At 49.9% G+C, this 21,291-nt stretch overlaps 1 protein-coding gene across 2 annotated transcripts in view; it reads left to right on the top strand.

Moving 5' to 3' along the window:
* Positions 1 to 21,291, top strand: part of DSCAML1 (DS cell adhesion molecule like 1) — a 339,394-nt gene that overhangs the window by 301,919 nt on the left and 16,184 nt on the right. For both annotated transcript variants that reach the window (XM_082683408.1, XM_082683409.1), the window contains exons 17-20: positions 3,838 to 4,078; positions 7,618 to 7,764; positions 9,920 to 10,075; positions 17,189 to 17,328. In XM_082683408.1, the coding sequence (XP_082539534.1) occupies positions 3,838 to 4,078; positions 7,618 to 7,764; positions 9,920 to 10,075; positions 17,189 to 17,328 (684 nt within the window). The remainder of the gene's footprint in view (positions 1 to 3,837; positions 4,079 to 7,617; positions 7,765 to 9,919; positions 10,076 to 17,188; positions 17,329 to 21,291) is intronic.

Genomic DNA, 21,291 nt, shown 5'->3' with positions numbered 1-21,291 from the left:
CATGGAGTTCAGGAACAGAGAGCTTTCTTAGGGCTCATACATGTTTTTCTTCTTGGAGTTTTCCCATCTCAACGATGAGGCTTGGGGTATGGGGGATGCCTTGCCCACGTCTGGGACCAGACCTTCAAACTCTTTTTCTGGCTCTAACTTCTGATAGGAAAAGATCAGGTGCTCAGTCCTCCTCTGGACCTTCCACAAAAGGGCTTAGTGATATTTCCCTTAAAGGGACTACCCTCTTGGGGCACCTGGGTGGCTCAGTCGGTTAAGCGTCTGCCTTCAGCTCAGGTCATGATCCCAGGGCCCTGGGATGGAGCCCCACATTGGGCTTCCTGCTCAGCAGGGAGCCTGTTTCTCTCCCTCTCTCTCAAATAAATAAACAAAACCTTAAAAAAACACACACTCTCTCTACATATGTGTGCATGCATGCACACACACACACACACACACAGCAATGCCTGGTTCCTTCCTTCCCTAGAGAAATGACCAGGATGGAAATGGGGCACAGGTTGGGCAGTTGGTCGTTCCTGGGAACCAGCCTACCTAGCAGTTGCCCAGAGCCATGGTTTCCCTTCAGGTTCAGCTCCGGGTTCCAAGGCTTCCCTCAGAAAGTGGGGGTGAAGCCTAGAATCTAACCCCAAGTCTGTCTGCATCCTGGTTCTGGACCCAAGTCCCAGCAATACTCTCCGGAAGCCAGGAGGTGGGGGCGGGGAAAGTATGTATGTAAAACACTGAGCCATTTGGCTACAGACCTCAAACCGGGAGGTCGATGAAAATTTAGAATCAGATTTATTTCTCCAAAGTCTCATAATGAAAAATAAAATTGATTAGAAAGTTAGAACTTCAGAATGAACCAGCCCATCAATAAATTTTGGCCTGACTTCTCAGGGGATTTTTTTTTTTAACACCAAGAAACAGATTAATGAAAAATAAAGATTCACTTGAAAGATAAGTCACTTCATTTTAAGACCCTTTCCGTGAGATGGATCGCCACTGCTTTATGACATAAATTTGCAATCAGCCCTATTGATTTCTTAATGCTTCAAGAGAAATATTGTTAAGATTGATTTAAGTCCTGAGTGTGCCTGTTGGGGGTAAGGGGAGCAGTGGAAGGGAGAGGAGAGGGAGAGACAGGAGGAGAGAAAGAGAAAAGAGGGAGAGAGGGAAGGAAGATCAGACAAGATTTGTATTAATATGTGAATACATACATATGGATACAGCAGCGTGTCCCTCAATGTCCATCCTGGACCTCAGTCAGTATACATTGATGTGAGAATGTTACATGGTGCTCTGCACAGGTGTCTGTCATTATCACGGTATGGATGGCTGTGGTCACGTGTGTTGTATATATCAGCACATGGCATTATGGATGTGTATGTGTAATTCTAGAATGTGCATCACTATGAAGACAGGGTATCACTCTTGAAGATATGTTTGTGTCTATAATAGATGTGTGTGTGTGTAGATATACACGGGCAGAGATGAGAATGCAGGAGTTTTCTCACTTACAAACTAGCAAACAGGACTGCCCAAGTGCTGAAAAACATTAATTCAGGCATTAACAAAAAGTCAAGTCAATTAAATACACATACACACACACCTCTTTAGTGAGTTCAAAACCATTACGTTAAATTAAAAACTTCATTTCATTGAGTTAACAGGGAGCTTAAAATGCAGTTCATTTAAAACATTCATTGAATTTAAAAAAAAAATAGTGGGACTGTTTTACTAACTTAATTGTTTTTGATCTCACTATTTTTTAGTATAATAAAAGGTGGGCTTTTCAATTAACTTCATTGTCTTTAAAACCCTGATTTGAGTTGTTTTTCTGTGCACTGGGGTGGGTGCTCTCTCTCAATTTATAGATGGGCGAGTCTGTTTGTTCAAGGAGTTGGTTTCTATCTGTGAGTCTGGATCTGTCTGACTTTTGGTAGGTAGGTGGATTAGGACGTTTGCTTTGATGGGTCGGGATGTGAGATATATCAGGAGTGTGTGTGTGTGTGTGTGTGTGTGTGTCAAGGTGAAGCTTGGGATAAGAGTAGGTTTTCTAGTCTGAGCTTCATGCCATCGGTGTTTACTCTGTCATCCCAGCTGACTGGGACCAGTCCTTCATTACCACCAGCCCAGCCAGAGCTCCAAAATGCTCCCTTCTTACCACGTGTCTTATCCATCTCTGTCTGTCTGTCTAGGGGCTGGCTTCAGGCCTCCCCACCCCACAGACCCCAACCCCTAGCCGTGATGTCCGGGGAGACCTAGCCACGTGCTTCAAAGGACTGGCCACACACCAAGTCAAGGACTCTTTTTTTTTTTTCTTTTTGGAATTATGGTAAAATATATGGCCCATTTTTATCATTTTATCCATGACTATGTGCACAGGTCATTGTCATGAAATATGTTCACTGTGTATGCAACCATCACTGCTATCTACCTCCAGAACTTTCTCACAATCCCAAACAGAAACTCTGCACCCGTTCACTGATAAGTACTCCTCTCCTCGCCCCAGCCCCTGGAAACTCCTAGTCTCTTTTCTGACTCTGTGAATGTGGCTGTTCTGCGGACTGTTCTAGGGACTCCATAGAAACTGGATCACACATCATTTGAACTTTTGTGTCTGGCTTATTTCACTGAGTGTGATGTTTTCAAAGTTCAGCCACATGGTAACCTGCGTCAGAATTCCATTTTGGCTGAACAATAGGCATATCCAGCTAAATAATATTCGATTGCCTTCATAGACCACATTTTATTTATTCGTTCATTCATCAATGGACACTTGGGTTGTTTCTACCTTTTGACTAATAATGCTGCCATGAACTTGGGTGTGCAAGTCTGTGTCTGAGTCTCCACTTTCACTTCTTGGGGTACGTACCAAGGAGCGGAACTGCTGGATCCTATGGAAATTCCATGTTTCACTCTGGGAGGCTGCTGACCACGGCTGCCACACCGGTTTGCATCCCCACCAGCAGTGCAGGAGCCCAGTTGGCCCACGTCATCGCCCAGACATGTTGTTTTCCATTTGGTGACAATGGCTGTCCTAGGGGGTGGGAGGGTGTGATGCGTCATCTTGGGATTCTCTTTTTACTCAAGCTAATTGCTCATCTTCCTGTCCATTTGGTTACTTTTTGTCTGCGGTTCCATTTCTCCCAGGCTCCCGAGCCCATGTCAGATAACAGCCGTATCAGCTCCTCTCTCCATTCGTTCAGTAACTGTGTATTGAAGGCTTGCTACGTATCAGCCATCATTCTAGACAGAGCACAGCAAAGAGCAAACGAAACAATGTTTTTCATCCTTATGGTGTTTATGTGCTAATGCGAACACAGGGACGCATAAGTAAAATATATAGGATGTCCGGTGATGCTAAGTGCAATGGAGAAAAAGAGAGCCTGGGGAAGAAAAAGTGGGTCCAAGAAGTGATGGGGGCCAGGAAGAAACGTGAAAAATATGGAACAGAGGGGAGGGAGCGATCTCAGATAAAGAGCATGAGGAAAGCCTCATGAAGACAGGGCGTGGTCGCGAGGATACCACAGAGGTGAAGAGGGAAGCTGTGCAGCAGTGCAAGGAAAGAGGGTCTCCCTGGAGTGGAGGTGAGCCCCGTGTGAACCGCGAGAGGCCAATGTGCTGGAGCAGGGGCAGCCAGGGGAAGAGGAAATGGACCCAAGAGGTAACGGGGCAGCTCGTACAGGGTTCTGTCACCCTTGTAAGAACTTTGCTTTTCACCCCAAGCAAGATGGGAGCCTTTGAAGGGTTGGGAACTGAAGAGGGACAGGATCTTCCTTTGGCTTTCAGAGCATCGTCTCCGAGCCCCCTTGTGTCTTTGTCTCCCCTCCCCCACCCCGCTCACAGGCGCCCAAGAAGGAGCTGCAGAATGGCGTCATACGGGGCTACCAAATCGGCTACAGGGAGAACAGCCCTGGCAGCAGTGGGCAGTACAGCATCGTGGAGATGAAGGCCACTGGGGACAGCGAGGTCTACACCCTGGACAACCTCAAGAAGTTTGCCCAATATGGGGTGGTGGTCCAGGCCTTCAATCGGGCTGGCACGGGGCCCTCATCCAGCGAGATCAATGCCACCACGCTGGAGGATGGTGAGGACACGAGCACGCGGTGGCGGGCGGGAGAGCCAGGGCTGCCAGCGACAACTCGGGGCCCTCCCACTGCTCCGGGCCCCGTCACTACCCCATGAGGCACACAGGCACCCTGGATCCCTCCAGCTCCTCTGACCCATTAGCTCCTCAAGAGGTGCTGGGACCTTGAGCACCCCTAAGCTCTCAGTCCATTGGCCAGCGCTCTGTCCATTGCGTGCTGATGCTCCGCCCATCTGAGTCGTCCATTGCCTGCTGATGCTCCACCTATCTGAGCCCCTGCCTCTCATCCACCCGACTCTCCCTCATTCTGGTCCTCACTCCTGTCTCTCCCCAGGCCCTTTTCCTCTACACCCTGGTCCTGTTTCTTCTCCCTCAACAACCTGCAGGTTGGAAACAGGGCAGAAACCAAGTTACCTTTGCATTTCTGGGCTGGAACCCATCCACTGCCTATCTGAGAGGCCGAACAAGAGACAGGGCTTAAAATATGCCAAGATCCAAGCGGTGGGAGGTGTAGAGCCACTGCTTTAAACGTGATCCTTTGAGGACCAGAGAGGACTCCACACTCTGATGAGTAAATGACAGGGCCCAGCTTTCAGGGGGACAACGTTAGGAGGAAGCAGGGATGTGCCTGCACTCCAAGCACAGAGAAGGGCCAGCTAGTACCTGAGCCTGTGTGAGGTTGAAAGAGGAGACATGGCCCTTGATGCCTGTGGCCCCCCAAAGGGCAGAAGTTTCCCCTAAGCTTCTTTCCTGATGTCCTAACCCAATTCCAGAGTCTGAGATTAAAACCGCTGCTGCGTCCGACCCTGCCCCTGCAGAGGGAGGGGACTCATGCATTCTACTACTAGAAAGCCATTCCTTAGAGGGCATGGCTGGCTCAGTAGGTTAAGTGTCCAACTTTTTTCTTCTCTTTTCCTTTCTTGTCTTTTGTTCTTTGGTTTTTTCTTTTAATTTTTTTTTTTTTTTTTTTTTTTTTTTTAGATTTTACTTATTTAATTGTCAGGGAGAGAGAGAGAGAGCACAAGCAGGGGAAGGGGCAGGCAGAAGGAGAAGCAGGCTCCACCGGGGAGCCAGATGTAGGACTGCAAGGCTTGATCCCCCCGGGGCTCATAACCTGAGCACAAGGCAGACACTTCATTGACTGAGCCACCCAGGCATAAGCATCCAGCTCTTGATCTCAGCTCAGGTCTTGATCTCAGCGTCGTGAGTTAAAGTCCCATGTTTGGTGGGGGGGCGGGGCAGTCACTCCTTAAGGTTAAGCAATGCCTTCTCCCTAGTTCATCTTCTCTAAAAGTGTAGACACCCCTGGGAGGAAGGATATATCGGGTCAGAAACCTGAAAGTAGATTAGCTCATGCTGGCAGTCCTTAACTTTGGCTACAAATTGGAATTATCTGGAAGCTTTAAAAAATATCGATGCCCCGGCTTCATCTCCCAAGATTCTCATTCAGTGGTTCTGCGGCCCAAGCTGGGCTTTGGGATGAAGCACTGAGCCCCTGGGGAACGGGAGAACTCAGAAAAAGGGAAAAACACGTAGCAAGCAGAGGGACACAGAGAAGGCTAGTAGGGGACGTGGGAAACCACAAGACAACCAGTGCCCCCTCGGCCTCCACCATTCCACACCGACTCCATCCCCAACCAGCACCTCCCTGGACCACAGGCCCGGCTAGGTGGAGGGGAGTCAACCTGTTACCTCTTCAAACCAACAGTACTTATCCCAAGGGTGCTCTGACCCAGTAGTTCTCAAACCTGAATGTGTATCAGAACCTTCTGGAAGGCCATAAACAGATTGCTAGGCTCTCCCCCCAACCCAGCTCCTGCTAGCAGGTTGAATAAATTTTGCATTTCAAAGAAATTCCCAGGTGCTGCTGGCACAGGGGGGCACCTGCCTATGAGACGCAGCGCCAATAGCTAGGGCGCTCCCCATCAAAGAAGCCAGGTTTCAAGGAAGCTAAAAAGCCTGTCCGGAATCACCTATCACCTAAAGAACAGAGCCCGGGGTCAAAATCCAGGTCAGATCCTGAATCCTATACTCTCTCCTGTGCCCCATTGTCTCTCTCTCGCTTTGGAGCAAGGCTGGATATAGGACCAAGAGATGCGGACCCGGGATGCCCGGGGAAGGCGTGTCCAGGGGGACAGCTGCCCCAGGCCCACACAGCCACAGCACGCACAGCCTTGACTGCTGTCTACCGGGGCCGGGCCAGGAAACAGCCAGGCCAGGCCTCCAGCAGGGCAGTACCTCCCAGGCTCCCGCTTCCGGGTGGGGGACCTAGAATTTCCAACAGGGAGAGATCAGCATGGGCTGTAGAGTCATTTTCAAAACAAAAGAGGAGAGAGGGAAGAAGTTTCCAGCAGCATTTGCTCAGCAGTTTTTCATACTTAATTAAGGCCCTCGTTAGCCTGTCAGATCCTGATCGTTTCCTGGCAATATTAGCACTCCTCCTGGGGTAGTCAAGGGCCCTGCTTTAGCAATAGTGTCTTTTCCATAATTATATTACCTTCATTTTGTTCGAACGGGCGATCTGTATTAGTTTATTACACTGGGTCCCTAATTACATGGTGCTTATATTTTTACACCTAAGTAATATGAAACAATAATCATTCTCAAAGAGGATCGTTAGGATGATGTATTATCATTTAAATGCTCATAAAAATTAGAGTTGCCTCTTGTGGGGCAGTGGGATCTAATTACCTTCCATCCAGCCTGTGCCTCCTTTCTCCCTCTCTGAGCAAAGCAGACCTGGCCTTTCCCTTTGGCCCCAGCTCCTGGGAAGCCAGCAGGAAGTGCCACCAAAGTTCTTTCCAAACAAAGTGGCTCCCGGAATCTGGCGTCCCCACCGTCTGCCATCTCAGAAAGAGTGACCTGCACTAGGGCCAACTCTGGAGTGTAGAACTTAGGTTAGGCTCCAAGGTAGCGCTCCAGGGGAGAGGGTTAGAGGCAAAATGGGCCACCTAAGTTGCTATCAGAAAGTGTTTTCTCATCATCTGAGGCATTTTGATGTGCAGGGACAAGGGACAAAGGTGTAATGGTCCCAGAAAACTTAAAGGTGTCTATGGAACCTTCTCCCCTTCAACAAGATGAAGGGACTACCTTGTTTTCCTTCCCTTCAGCCTGGCATAAGGACCCATGGGGCCCAAGAGGCTGGGCTCAGACCACCTGGTCAGATGCCACATCGGGCCAGCAGCCATCAGATAAGACCCAGGGCTGGCCTGGCGATCTTCTAGGTTCTGCAACCTGATGAAGATGAACTTCCTGGGTTGTGGTGACCACTGGAGGATCCCCATGGGGTCATGCCTTGTGTTCATCACCTTGTGCCCTCAGCACATACCCAGAACCGGGAACGTGCCACCTGGAGAGCAAGGAACTGAAGCTATGAAGACCTCTTTTCATCCAAATCCAGGAGAGGAAATGCTTCACTTCCACGCAGCCCAGACTCTCCTCACTCTATCGGGAGCTCCTCCCATGTTCTCCTGGTTGGGACACAGATGTCAGGCTGTATGCCCTGACTGGACTCTACCCTTCTCCCCCGCCCCCTGCAGTGCCCAGCCAGCCCCCCGAGAACGTCCGGGCCCTGTCCATCACCTCCGATGTGGCCGTCATCTCCTGGTCGGAGCCCCCACGCAGCACTCTCAATGGCGTCCTCAAAGGCTACCGGGTCATCTTCTGGTCACTCTACGTGGATGGGGGTGAGTGTCCCGGGAGTGACAGCTGTGTCTCGGGGTGAGAGATGTAGGCTCCTTGGGGGTCTGTGTCCAGACCAGACACAGATGATCAGAGCTGAGCATCTTCCCACAGGATATCAAGTGGAGGCCCAGCCCCTCTCTTCTGCATACACTGTCCCAGCCAGAGCCACGGCCAGGATGGGTGGTGGGATACATGGTCACCTCTGTGCTGGGGGGAGGGACATCAGCTGCTCCTGGACGGCCATGTGTTTGGGAATGACTGCAGGTGTGATGGGGTGTCTGTGATTTTCTGATGTAACGTGTTGATCTTGAGCAGGGTCCCTGGCACTCAGACGGGGCGGTTGAAAAGTGTCAGGAAGGCACTGCTTTCAGAGGGGTGTGGAGCAAGGGGGGGCACCTGGGGCTCATTCTCACCACCGAGGCCAGAAGGTGAGGAAACAGGGTTACCAGAAGCTGGTGGGGGGACAGTGCAGCATCCCTTGGCCAGGCAGTGAGGTGGGCAGTCTGCCCAGGATCTGGAGAAGAGCAGGAAATGGAGCTGGAATGGCAGGTGCACAAAACCCAAGATCGTGGCCCAACACTAGGGGTGCCTTCCTTGCCCTGGGATGCACTGGTCTAGGCAGTCTTCTGTAGTCCCACAAACATACCAAGCCCCTGCCCGCTGGGTACATGGGAGCCTTGCAGTGACCAGGAAAGCCTGCGCTTGTATAAGCCAGAGGCCCAGCATCCCAAACCATGAAGCTGCTCTACTGGGGGCCACGGCGAGCTTGGCTCCCCGGCTCCTGAGCCTTCTGCCCCCAGCTCCCTTGGCTCTCCCTTCTCCCCTGGAGGACTGGAAGCTCCAGCTCGTGGTCATTTCTGCAGGGCAGCTGCCCTCCTCATCCCCTCACCCCTTCTCCGTGTGTATGCCGAGATGCACTGCGGACAGCATGAGCCTTTCCCTGCCACCACCGCCACGGCCTCCTCCAAAGGCACAGTGGCCTGGAGCTCAGGGCTTGGGTCTTGGGAGGTGTCCCTAGTTCATGTGCTCTGACACAGCCCCCCATTTGTGCTGTCCAGATAAGGGGTGGTCCTTCGGTTTCCAGAACTTGCTTCCTCTTTTCTAAACCCACAGTGTTCCTAGCTCAGCCCCTTAAGGTAAGGAAGTCATTGGCCTTTGTAATCTCCAAAGGCACCTGGCTCACTGGCCATACTGACCTCCTTTTGGGTCTTTTCTCTGGCTCCAGTCCTTGAGTACCCTGACTACCCTGGTTTCTAATTTCCTGAAAAAAAAAAAAAAAAATTCCCATTGCTGGGGTTTCTGAGGCTTTCCTGCACTGACCTGGAGTTGCCCTGGCTGGGCATGGTGTTCTCATTCCTGGGCCCCGGCAGACTACTGTCCTCCCTGGGCCGGGCCCTCTGACCACAGCAGGTCCCCAGGGAGGCCCTGGACTGGGTCTACGGGCTTCTACAAAGCCTGTCCTCAGCCAGTGTCCGCGCCTGTCTTTCTGAAAGCCCAGGGGTCTCAGTGGACGGCTGTCAGCTCAGGAGCCTGTCTTTTTTTCTCCTTCTAAGTTCATGGTCTTCCCAGGGGACCCCCTCCCCAAGCTTTCCTTCAGCCTACAGTAAGTCCCTTGACAGAGTCAGATGACGGGTCCTCACTGAGCCGGAGGAAGGCCCGACCCTTCCTGGCGGAGGCTGTCTCCTCTCATAGCCTGTCCCAGATTCTTTTTGTAGGTTCTTCCTGGGGAGGGTGTCCTCAGGGGTAGGGAGAAGGGAAGGGGACTTAGCTCTTATGCTACTGAGAGTACAGCACGCTTGGTATCCCTCGCAGGGAGAGGGGATTGGATGGAGGAGGGGGAGGGTGCTCGGAGAGATGGAAATATTCTCCAGTACTCCAGGGAGAGTATTAGGTTGAATTTGGTGCAAGATCACTGGGGCCAAAGCCAGGCATAGGCCGGCTCGCCCTGGTTGGACCCCCTTGGGGAGAGATGAGGCCTGGGATCGGTGCCCCAAATTTGCCCCCGTGTTCCTGGAGGCCAAGTCCCCCTAGCTGCCACTACCATGGAGGTGAAGTCTGAGCCCAGTGGAGCCCAGGCTGGCAGAGGGCCAGCGGCAGGGGGACCAGGCACGCCCCCCACCACCCGGGCCGCACTCAGGGGCTGCTTGTCTCCGGCAGAGTGGGGCGAGATGCAGAACATCACCACCACGCGGGAGCGGGTAGAGCTGCGTGGTATGGAGAAGTTCACCAACTATAGCGTGCAGGTGCTGGCCTACACCCAGGCCGGGGACGGCGTGCGCAGCGGCGTGCTCTGTATCCAGACCAAGGAGGACGGTAAGTCCACTCTGCCATGCCCAGCCCGGCCTCGGCACCCCCGCCACACTCCCCCAGGGCCTGCTGCCAAGCGCTGCCCAAGGAGAAAGGTGACGGCAGGGCACCATCCTGTCTCCTGTCCCTTTGAGTCATTGTAGGGTGGCTTTGGGCACTCTGGGACCCCACCTGGGGAGACCACAGACTGCCATTGGTGGTAGCAGATGCTCTGGGACTCCTGCATAAACATATAAGCGACGGGAACCTGCTCCCTTGGCTCCCCCTGCAGCACCAGGTCAGAGGCTGATAAAGTCTCTCTTCCCCCCTCCCCTTCAAGAGCATCCTTTTTGTGGCATCTGCTCTGATGCAAGTTTCTGCCTGGTTTCCTCTGGATACAGATGGTTGGATTGGCGGGGAGGGGGAGAGGGCCATCTCGCCTCACATCTTGGCTTAGGGACTTGGCAGCCATCCTGCAGAAGCCCCAGAATGGGCCAGGCCCTGGACTCTGGTGCACTGGGGAGGCTCTCAGGGACAGAATGGGCTGTGCCTCCATTCGGAGCTCTGATCTCAAAGCCCTTCCCCATGGAACGGAACTGGAGGAAAAGCAGAGATCACAAGCCAACCCTCCAGGCTGGGGTGACAAAGGAAGATGGTTGGGGAGGTGGAGAGCTGAACCAACCCAGCAGAGAAGAGGTTGGGAAAAGGGCCAGACTCCCAGCTGGGGCCCAGAAATGCACCCCTCCCCCCACCTCTCACCCTGCATCCAGAAGCTGGGGCTCCTGCTTCCATCCTCCACTTTCTTCCTCACCCATCCCAACACCATCCCTTAGCTGACGCTTCAACCTTCGGAGGCAGGTGCTCTATTTTTAAGTTGGTTCCTGTGAAGAGTGGCTGGCAGCTTGGGGACTAAAGCAACAGCCACTGCTAACATCCTGGCTTCCTCCCCTCGCTGCCTCAGTTTTCTCAAAGTTCCCATGGCCTGGGTCCCCTCCTGTGTGTTTCTGAAGAAGGTGTTGGAGGATTAGAGTTGCTGAGGCAGGGTTCCCAAGGTGGAAGAGTTTCCCAGAGCAGCCGGTGCCCAGGGAACAGACAGGTTTAATCCTGCTCCCCACTCTCCCTAAGCCCTGGTCCTCCACCAGATCGGCCCCCTCCCTGCCTTAAGCTCTGAGCAATTAAATATTTACCAACCTGCCTGCCCTACTTTTCCTGCCATTAATCCCCCCATCAAGGTTTCCTGGGACAGCTCCGGGCAGAGCCACCTGCTCGTGTGTGTGCAGGCCAAGCGGGGACCATGCTCGGAGCCTGGCCCCTTCCAGACCTTCTGAACAACACACCTATCCAGCCCCTAGATGGGAACCACTGCTCCCCCACCCTGTCCCCGCCCTTTTGCATCCTGTGCTGATGCAACGTCTCAGCTATAAGCTCTTCTGCATGTTTGACAAAGGTCGCCCCCACCCAACGAGGGAATCTGAAGGTCCGATAGCATCATCCCTCCCTGCAAGGAGCTTCCCACTTTTTGCTTCAGAGCTGCCTCCAGAGCAACGGCCAGGGACACGCGCAGGGGACCGTGCAGTCAGGAAATGGGTCCTGTGGGCAGCTCCGCAGAGTAAAGGGGTGCTGGCAGGCACAACAGAAGAGCCTGGCCCAGCCCTGTCTGTTACTGGCCAGTCACTTAGCCTTCCTGAACCTGTTTCCTCGTGATAAAATGGGGATACTGATCACATCAAGTTGTTGTAAGAAGCAAGTTAACTGTAAAACGCTTCCTAAAATGTGCAGCACTAGGAAATGGCAGGGGCCTGCTAGTTACCAAGGTGCTGGCCGCTTCAGGTGGACCCAGGCATCCCTGAGGGACTCGGTGCCCCCCAAAAGGGAGGCCTGAGCCAGAAGGAAGCCACTGTGAGGTGAGAACTGCTGTCACACCCAGAACCGCAGCCACAGTTGACATGGGTAGCATGTGTAGTCGTAAGTGTGACCGAGCCTTCCCGGCAGCCCAATGAGGTAACTATCATGTCCATTTTCAAGGTGAGGAAAGTGAGGTCTGGCGAGCTAAAGCAACCTGCTGGAGGTCATGCATCTTGTAGGAAGCGAACCAAGGCCTTCTTGCCTCCATATCTTCTATACTTTCCATCACATGCCTGTGGCAGACAGGTAGCTTTGGGCTGCGAATAGTACAACTAAAGAAAGATTTAACTACTAAGTGTATTATTATCACACATAACAATAAGTCTTGAGGAGCATAGCTCCAAGGTTGCTTAACTCATTGGGCCCCATCCTTCTGCTCTGCCTCCGCCTGTCAGCTGTGCCTCCCATGATCTCAAATGACTGCAGCTTTAGGCATCCCACCAGACAGGACAGAGTTCCCAGTGAGAGAGGGGGTCTCTTCCTGTGGGCATCTCTCGGGAGTGAAAAACACCTTCCCCAGAAGCCCTTCAACTGATTCATCCTCATTTCCTGTTGACAACACTGGGGCAACGTGTCTCTTGCTAAGCCAGTCACTGAAAGGGGAGTGGGATGATCACAGCTGACTTCCCTGGAGGGTAATAAATCCGCTAGTGTCAGTGATGGGGACAGCTCTCTCTGAGGAATGGAGGGGCATGGGGACCCGAGCAAGAGGGAGGCTCGGTTTGCAAGGAATAGGAAAGAACAGGGGCAGATGGGCACACAGACCAGCAGGCGCAGCACCAGTCCTGGTCCCGCCTCCTCCAGGTTATCCCATTCCAGTTCTTTCTCAGCTCCCTCGGGAAGCAGACGGGTCCACACTGCAATATGAGCTCTGCTGTGGGAGCTTGGAATGAAGAGCTGAAGACATGGTGACTCCCTGCCCCCATGCTCAACCCCCTGCCCCAGCTCAGGATTGTGCCTTCTTCCAAAGGGGAAAAAAAAAAAAAAAAAAAAAAAAGATTGGGAAATTTAGAGAAAACCAAAATAAATTAAAAGATAAAATGAAAACAAACTCAAATAAATTCAAGCTCATTTCTGAAGTCCAAATCCCCCAGTCTTAACTTGTTTTCAGGCTGGCTTGGCTGGACTTGGTTCCTGAGCAACAAAGCCTTTGCTGACGTCTCTCCTCCCCTGGGAATGCTGAATCAGAGTGAAAATTGAGTTGGATTTTAAACCATCTTAAAGATATTTAGCTGAGGACGAGGCTTGACTGGACTTGTGTTTTAGGAAGGTAACTCCTGAAGTAGGAGGACAGATGGCAGGAAGGGGCTCTAGGGGTTAAGGACCAGTGTCAGAGAGGCCCATTAGAACCTGTGGGCATCTAGGCAGCGAAGCGGAAGGTGTGTGCTAGGGTCGCCTTTTTAACAATGAAGGCAGGCGTGAGCACAAGCTTAGAGAAACATATCAGAGGATCTGCACTTCCAGTAATGGTGGACTATCTATGTAATTCAAACCCACTGTCCTTGCTGAGGACACTAGGAAATCTGGATAAAATATTTTTAAAACACCTGCTTGAAGGCATCCCTGAGCTCGCAGGAGAGTGCAGAACTATTGGGCCAGGATCCCAGGGAGAGTGGAGGCCCAGGAGGTGAGGCCGGCCTTTGGAACAGCTCTCCCATGAGGGGACACTTGCCAAATCTGGAGGCAGGGGCTGATAATCTGAGCAGCAGTGGAAAGGAAATTGGGAGTCCAGGGCCTGCTGGGGTGGACAGGTCTATCTGGTGAATCCCCCTTACCTGGAGTTGAGACCATGGGCACAGCATGTTGGATTAAAAGTGCACCCAAAGTAGACCAGCTAAGCTTCAAATCATCTCAGTCCTGGAAATTAGATTGAGGTAGGCCCAGGTTGCTAGTCCCCAGATTGCAGATACTTGCCAGAAGCAAATGTAAATTCTCCCTTTAGAAAGATTACATCATCTGAGACCTCAAACTACTTCTACAAACAAGTTTGCAAATGATGTGTCTGGCATGCAATAAAAATAATGAGGAACAACGTGAACAAAAGCCAGCAGGAAAAAAAAAAAAGAAAGAAAGAAATAGACCCACAAGAATTCCAAACACAAGTTTTATCACATGAGCTTTCAAATAGTTACTCTGAATGAAATTGAAATTTTAAGAGAATTGGAGACTATCAAATAGAAAATCTAGAAACAAGAACTATTAATACATGAAATTAAGAACTCAGTGGATAGATTTAATAACCAATCAGAGGCAGCTGAAGAGAGAATTAGTGAACTGGAAGTTAGATGAGAAGACCCAAAAGAAGCTCAGAAAGAAAAATGAATGGAAAAATAAAAGAGCAAGTAGCAGACATAGAACAGCAACTTTCAAACTTGACTGTGCATACAAGTCACTTGGGGGTCGTGTTAAAATTCAGATTCTGATTTGGTAGGTCTAGGGTGGAACCTGAGATTTTGCATTTCTAACATGCTCCCAGGTGACGCTGCTGCTGACCAACGGACCACATTCTGAATATTAAGGACATAGAGGATGTGAGAGGAAGTCTCAAAGAAGAGGAGGAAGAGAATGGCGCAGAAGATAACATGCCTGAAAACTGTTCAAAACTGATGAGAGACCTCAATCCCCAAAGCAAGAAGTTCTAGGAATTCTGCAGGCAATGACTTAAGGAAGTCCACACCTAGGCTTATCCTAATAAAGCGGCTAAACAGGAAACACAAAGAGAAAATTCTTAAAAGCAACCGGAGGGGAAAAGACCAGTTACTCTTATGGGACCAACAATGAGATCAGCAGCTAAACTGTCAGAAACAATGAAAACCAACAAACCAACAACAGAAGCCAATGCAGTGGTATAAATTATGTAAGGAAAATAGTTATCAACCTATAATTTTATACCAAGCCAAAATATTCTCCAGGATTAAAGTGAAATAAAGATATAAAGTGAAATAAAGATACGAAGAAATAAAGACAAACGAGAACTGAGAGATTTTACCACCAATATGCCTGCTCTAGAGAAATATTAAAGGGTCTTCTTTAGCTAGAAGGAAGATGATCCAAGTGGGAGCTCAGTGATGCAAGAAAAAAAGAACAATTAAATGGGGGACATATGGGTAAATATCCATTAATACTGACTGTATAAACGATGATGACAGTGACATTTTCTTGGGGAGGACCTAAAATATATACATCATTAAAATATACAAAATGGCATATAAATTGGGTGAGGGTAAATGGGGGTCCTTGCATTGTTGGAGGAAAAAAGTACCAATTCATGATTTGGTAAGTTAAAGATTCATATTGGGTTACCCCTAAAAGTGGTAACAGGCTATCTAATAGCCAGCTAATAGAGAGGGAGAAATAAAGTATTTCTTTTAAATTTTCAATCCAAAAAAATCACAAAAAGGAGTAAAAAGAAAAACAGAATAAGTGGGACAGACAGTACTTAGTAAGAGAAGCTTTTTAAACATAAATATATAAGTAATTGCATTAACTGATGATAAATTGATAAATGATCAATTGACTAAATTATTCAATGAAAAGAGAAAGACTGTCAGACCAGCAATGAAACAAAACCCAAATACATGCTGTTTATAGTAAACACCTAAAACATAAAGGTATGGAAATGGGAAAGGAGTACATGAAAGATACACCAGGCAGAGCGGAGAGAGAGCTGGAATGTCAGGCACAGTATGCTCTAAGGCAGGAATCATCATTAGAGATACAGAAGGACCCTCTGTTACAATAGAACCCAATTTACTAATCAAATGAAGCAGTTCCAAATTTGTTGTGAACCTAGTAACATCACCTCGAGACTGCACAAACGGGGGTGCCTAGGTGGCTCAGTCGTTAAGCAGCTGCCTTCAGCTCAGGTCATGAGCCCAGAGTCCTGGGATCGAGCCCTGCATTGGGCTCCTGCTCCACAGAGAACCTGCTGCTCCCTCTGCTTTCATCCTCTTTCTCTGTCAAATAAATACATAAAATCTTAAAAAAAAAAATTAAGTACCCCTCTCAGTTACTGCTGAGAAAAAAAGTATGCAAGGACAGAAAAGATCTGAACACGACAGCACACTTGCCCCAGTGCCCCCCGAATGGCCCCCTGCATTCCACAGCTGCAAAGACACTAGCAGGGGCGGGATGGTGGTGCTGTAGCAGGGAGGGCTCAGGCCCCTGGGTGTATGGTTATGATGAATCATTATTTTATGTAGCCTAGAATTGTTGACCACTTACTAGATTTTTTAAAAAAAAATGCAGTAGTACTAGAAGCTAAGAGTTGAGAGAGGGAATGCAAAAAATGATCATCGTCACCATTTATTGTCTTCTATATGTCAGGAGGTGCCAAGTGCTTTTATGTTGATCAGTGCTGACTGTCACTGCTAACCCGTAATGTGGTTGTGATTACGTCCATCATATAGAGGGGCAAACAGAGGCTCGGGAGGCAAAGTAAGTTGAGCGGGATGTCATCACTGTCCTCAAAGGAACGTAAAGCTCCCAGGAGGAAAGACGAGTACACGACAATACAAAGGAGAGATGAGGGGACCTGAAACCAGGAAGCGTCCAGTCTCCCAAGTAGAGCCCCGGGATCCCGGCTGGGTTAGGCTGGCCCAGAGAGATGGGGGCAGTGGGGAGGGCAGAATCCATATGAATTGGGATCCCCTTAGGATGAATGTCCCAGCCAATTCCCTGGTAGACTTCCCCTCCTGAAACAGAAAGGGTCTAGCCAGCAGCCCAGGGGCAGTGCCCTGGGCACATGACAGGAAGCCCAGTCACCCACTGGCTGACCACCAGCCTCTGACCCCCCAGGAGGAGGCCTGCTCTGTGAGTCTCTGGAGCCCCCAGCGTCAAGGAGCTCATAGGCCAAAGAGCAAAGTGACCAGTGTATTTGTTTGGCCTATATACAACCTATTAGTCAAGCATTGAGGCAGGAAGTAGGTTAAGATTGTGGGAATCAAGGTGAATTACCCATGGGTTCTGTTTGTCTCTGAAGTATCCTAAGTCCTTGGTTCTGGCCACTTTTGAAGATGACTATTCCCAGTGCCTCCGTCTCGGATACTTTGTTACAAGCCCCAAGTGATCACCTTTCTCCTTACCTGCTGGAACCTCCCCCTTTAAATCATAGCTCAAGGATGCCTCCTCCAGGAAGCTCTCCCAGATTGATCCGCCTTACTCTCCCCACCCTGTCATTCTTTCCCAAAGGCAGAGCTCCTTTCTCTAAACTGACCCAGCCTTCTCCCGATTCAGTTCCAGGTCCCCCCGCTGGCATCAAAGCTGTCCCTTCATCTGCCAGCAGTGTGGTTGTGTCTTGGCTCCCCCCAACCAAGCCCAATGGGGTGATCCGCAAGTACACCATCTTCTGCTCCAGCCCTGGGTCTGGCCAGCCGGTAAGTAGGCCCAGGATTGAATGATGAGGGTGACAGGAGAAAGGGAAAATTTCTCGGAAGATCAGCAGGTGTCCAGGGCAAACCCGGGAGCTACTTATATCTGTGTTTCTACATGAATTCATGGATAAGAATGGGTTCTGGTCACCCAAGAGTAGTTGAGGCCTTACTCGGTGTCCATCTTGGGTCAGTCCTCTGTTCCAAGGGCCGCAAGGTTGTCACAAGCCCTTGGAGGCTTCTTTGAGTCAGGGCTCAAAACCAAGCAGATGTGAAAGCGAGACCAGGGCCTCAGCTCTTTTGGTCTGGCTGACCAGGGAAGCTTGCAGCAGGCCCCAGGGCTGTTGACTGGGGCCTGGCTGGTCCATGGCCTCTGGACATGATCCACTCTCCAGCATGAACGATCTGGGCTTGGAGGGCTGCTGGAGTTCTGCCCTGAGTGGCGTACTCAGCATAGAGCCCATTAAAGTTAGGAGAGAAGATGGCAGACAGCTGAGAGGAGGCAGGAGCGTCCCTGTCTGGGCCAGAGCTGGGCCTCAGCATTAGAGAGAGGACTCAGATGGCAAGATCTGCCCAAACCTGGGAGTGTAATGCAGGCAGCTGTTCCCTGCCCTTCCGTTGGGTGCTCAGAGGGGCCTGACAAAGAGGGAAGAGGTGATAAATGCAGTCTACACACCCATATCCCACAATATGTATCCTTCCTTCTTCCTTTCCTGATCTCCAGCCACTCGACCACTGTGTTCTGCTGGGTGACTACTCTGGAGCACACCTGGTCTAGCTACATCAGCAGGTGCACCTGTCCTCAGTGGGGTGTCCAGTCTAGTGGGGATGTGGAGAGGCACACTCTGGGGGAGGGGGCAGGAGTACTATCCAGGAGATACCCAGGACATCTCAGGAGGAGAGCAGGGAGCAGGAGGAGGCCAGCTTCTCCCTCCACCAGCAGCGTGTGATGGGACGGCAGCCCAAGCATCTGCAGATGAGCTCCCGGCAGCCGGGAAAGCTGCCCTGAAATTGCTCCATAATTGTGCCATCTCCTCCTTCGCTTGGCTTTCCTGTGGTCTTTCTGAATTACCCTCTGAGCCATAGGTGGCCCGGCACCGCACCAGGGAGGCCAGAGTTCTATTACCAGAGGGGAAGCCCAGAAATATCTTTTCAGGGACCCTGTGTCCTCCCCTCCATCCTCACAGCCACGACGCAGAGACGCGAGTGTACAGCTCCGTGAATTTTCACAGCACACGGGGCCAGCAGACCCAGAGCAGGAAACACGACATTGCAACCCTCCAGAGGACCTCCTTGTGCCCCTTCTAGTCACCTCCCTACCCCTGGGGCAGGGTGAGAGCCATCCTGACTTCAGAGTAGTGTTGCCGCATTTCATAGATTATATAAGCGAAGTTCATACCATTTATCCGGCTTCTTTTACTCAACGTTATTTTGCATTTCTGGATTTCATCCATATTGTTGTGTGTGGTTATAGATCGTTCACTGCCACTTCTGCACGGGTTTCGACTGTGTGTGTACATAGAATTGTTTCCTCCAGTCTGTTACCCATAGATAGGCATTTGGGTAGATTTCAGCTCGGAGCCGCTACATATGGTGCCGCTGTGCGCGTCTTCGCTGGGGTCTCCTGGAGCCCGTGCGCATGCGTGCCTGTCGGGCGAGCACCCACGAGAAGAACCGCTGAGCCACGGGGTCTGCACGTGTCCAGTAGAGAATGTGCCGCCATCCCTGGGTGGTTGTGCTGATTTTCCAATCAGTGTCTTAGCTATGCCGTCTGCCCCTTTCCCCTGCCCCCCAACTCCACACGCGTGCACACACGTACGTACATGTGCACACACATTCTGAGCTCGTCACTATTCTGGATGCCTGCTATGCTTTTCCACACTTCTGCCCAGGCTGACCTGTGCTGTGGCATGCACTCCATCCTGTCATCCACTGAGGGTGTCAGAAGGCAACTAGCTAGTGACTTCTCTGTCTCCTGCGCTGGTCCTTGGGGCCCAGTGAGGACCAGGGCAACATCTTTTCATCTCTAGATCCCCAGCTGCCAAAAACGGTCCATGAAACATCATCATCACTAAATACATGTTTGATGAATGAACTACTAGCAGCCTGGCCATTGTAAAGCCTTAGACACTGGGCAAGTTTCCCATGATAAATTGATGGGAGAGGGTACTCATTCCCGAGCTTGGCTTTGTGCAGTCATCTCCTCCTCCAACAATGAAGCCTTTCAAAGGAGCACTGCCTCCTCATTAACTCGGGCTTTAGGACCCCCTAGTCAGCTGGCTAGGGACCTCTGTCCCAGGCCCCAGAATAGAGCTCCTGGTGCCCAGCTCCTGCTGGAGACCCCAAGGGCCTCCCCGCCTCTCTCCATGTCCTCTCTCCCAGGGAGAGTCCCCATGGGACATTGTCCCACCAGGGGCCACTGTGCTCAATGTGATGAGAACCTCTGTTCAGCCACCTCAGGGGGTAGAAACTGACCCCCACGTGCGACTGTGATATGGACAGCATGATACTGTCGTTTTGCACACTTTCCAAATTCCAAACAACTGTATTACAGATTCACTTAGGGAAGAGCTCTAGGAGTGAGTGCTGGGGCTAAGGACACACGCATGTATGTGATGGTGCAAAACTATGGATTTGAGCTTGAGGTCAGAGGCAATGCACGAGTCTTCATGTGTGCATATGTACTTGAATGTATGAACACACGGGTGTGGAACCCTCAGAAGAGATGGGAAGTGCATCTGGCTTAGGCTCCCAGAAGGAACGCCCTGGGGGCAGCCAGAGCTGCAGTGCATCCAATCAGAAATTTCACAAAACATTTTCATACATTTGTTGTTTTCCTTGGATTATCAAAATATTGCCACTTTATTGTCAAAAATTCTATAAATATATTAAAGAACAGAGAAGAAAGCAAAAATGACTTGTATTCATTCCTTAAAGATAAACACTGGCAATGTTTGGTAGGTAGCCTTTTAGTCTTTGATCTGTGTATAGATTATGGGGATTTTTTTTAAGAAAATGAAGATGAAATTTTATGTAATACCATATAATCCATGTTTTTCTTGTAATATATGTAGGCATTTTCCCACACCATCAAATACTCTTTTCAAATATGATCACAAGTGCCTATTAGTATATAATCCATTTAACCAGTACCTTGTTCTATATTTAATCTATTTTCAAGTGTTAAACATTATAATTAATACCTCATTGAACATTCTTCATAAAAGTCTTTATACCCATGTTTCTTAGGGTAAATTTCCATAGGAGTTCCTGAGGCACAAAGAGTAAGGATATTCTTTTTTTTTTTTTTTAAAGATTTTATTTATTTATTCAACAGACAGAGATCACAAGTAGGCAGAGAGGCAGGCAGAGAGAGAGGGGAAAGCAGGCTCCCCACTGAGCAGAGAGTCCAACGCAGGGCCCGATCCCAGGACCCTTTGATCACAACCCGAGCCAAAAGCAGAGTCTTTAACCCACTGAGCCACCCAGGTGCCCCAAGAGTAAGGATATTCTTAAGATATGCATACATGTTTGTAAATTACTCCTCAGAAAGTTGGAACCAAGTTATGCTCCCACCAGCATTATAAGTACAAGAAACAATGTGCCCATGCTAATCCAAGGTATTACACATGTGTCATTTTTGCTAGTTCGATTTTTTTAAAAGGTGTCCTATTTTAGTTATATTCCTTTGATCTCCAGTTAGGTTGATTATTGTTATTTGTTTATTGGCTGGGTTTTTTTTTCATGTTTGGATAATTATCAATTCATGTCTTTTATCCATTTTTCATTTGGCTAGTTCGTGGCTTTTTTCTTATTGATCTGAGAGTACTCTTTACATATGAGGAAAATAACCATTTATTAATTATATTGGTTGCAGTTATTTGCTTGCCTTCTGGTACTCTTTTTGGTGTGCCATGGGATTTTGTTTTTATAGAATTCAAATTTATGAAACATTTCCATTTATGATTT

This window comes from Mustela nivalis (assembly GCF_964662115.1).
Source record: "Mustela nivalis genome assembly, chromosome: 9".
NCBI classification, from domain to species: Eukaryota; Metazoa; Chordata; class Mammalia; order Carnivora; family Mustelidae; genus Mustela; species Mustela nivalis.
This window is presented reverse-complemented; position numbering and strand designations above follow the sequence as displayed.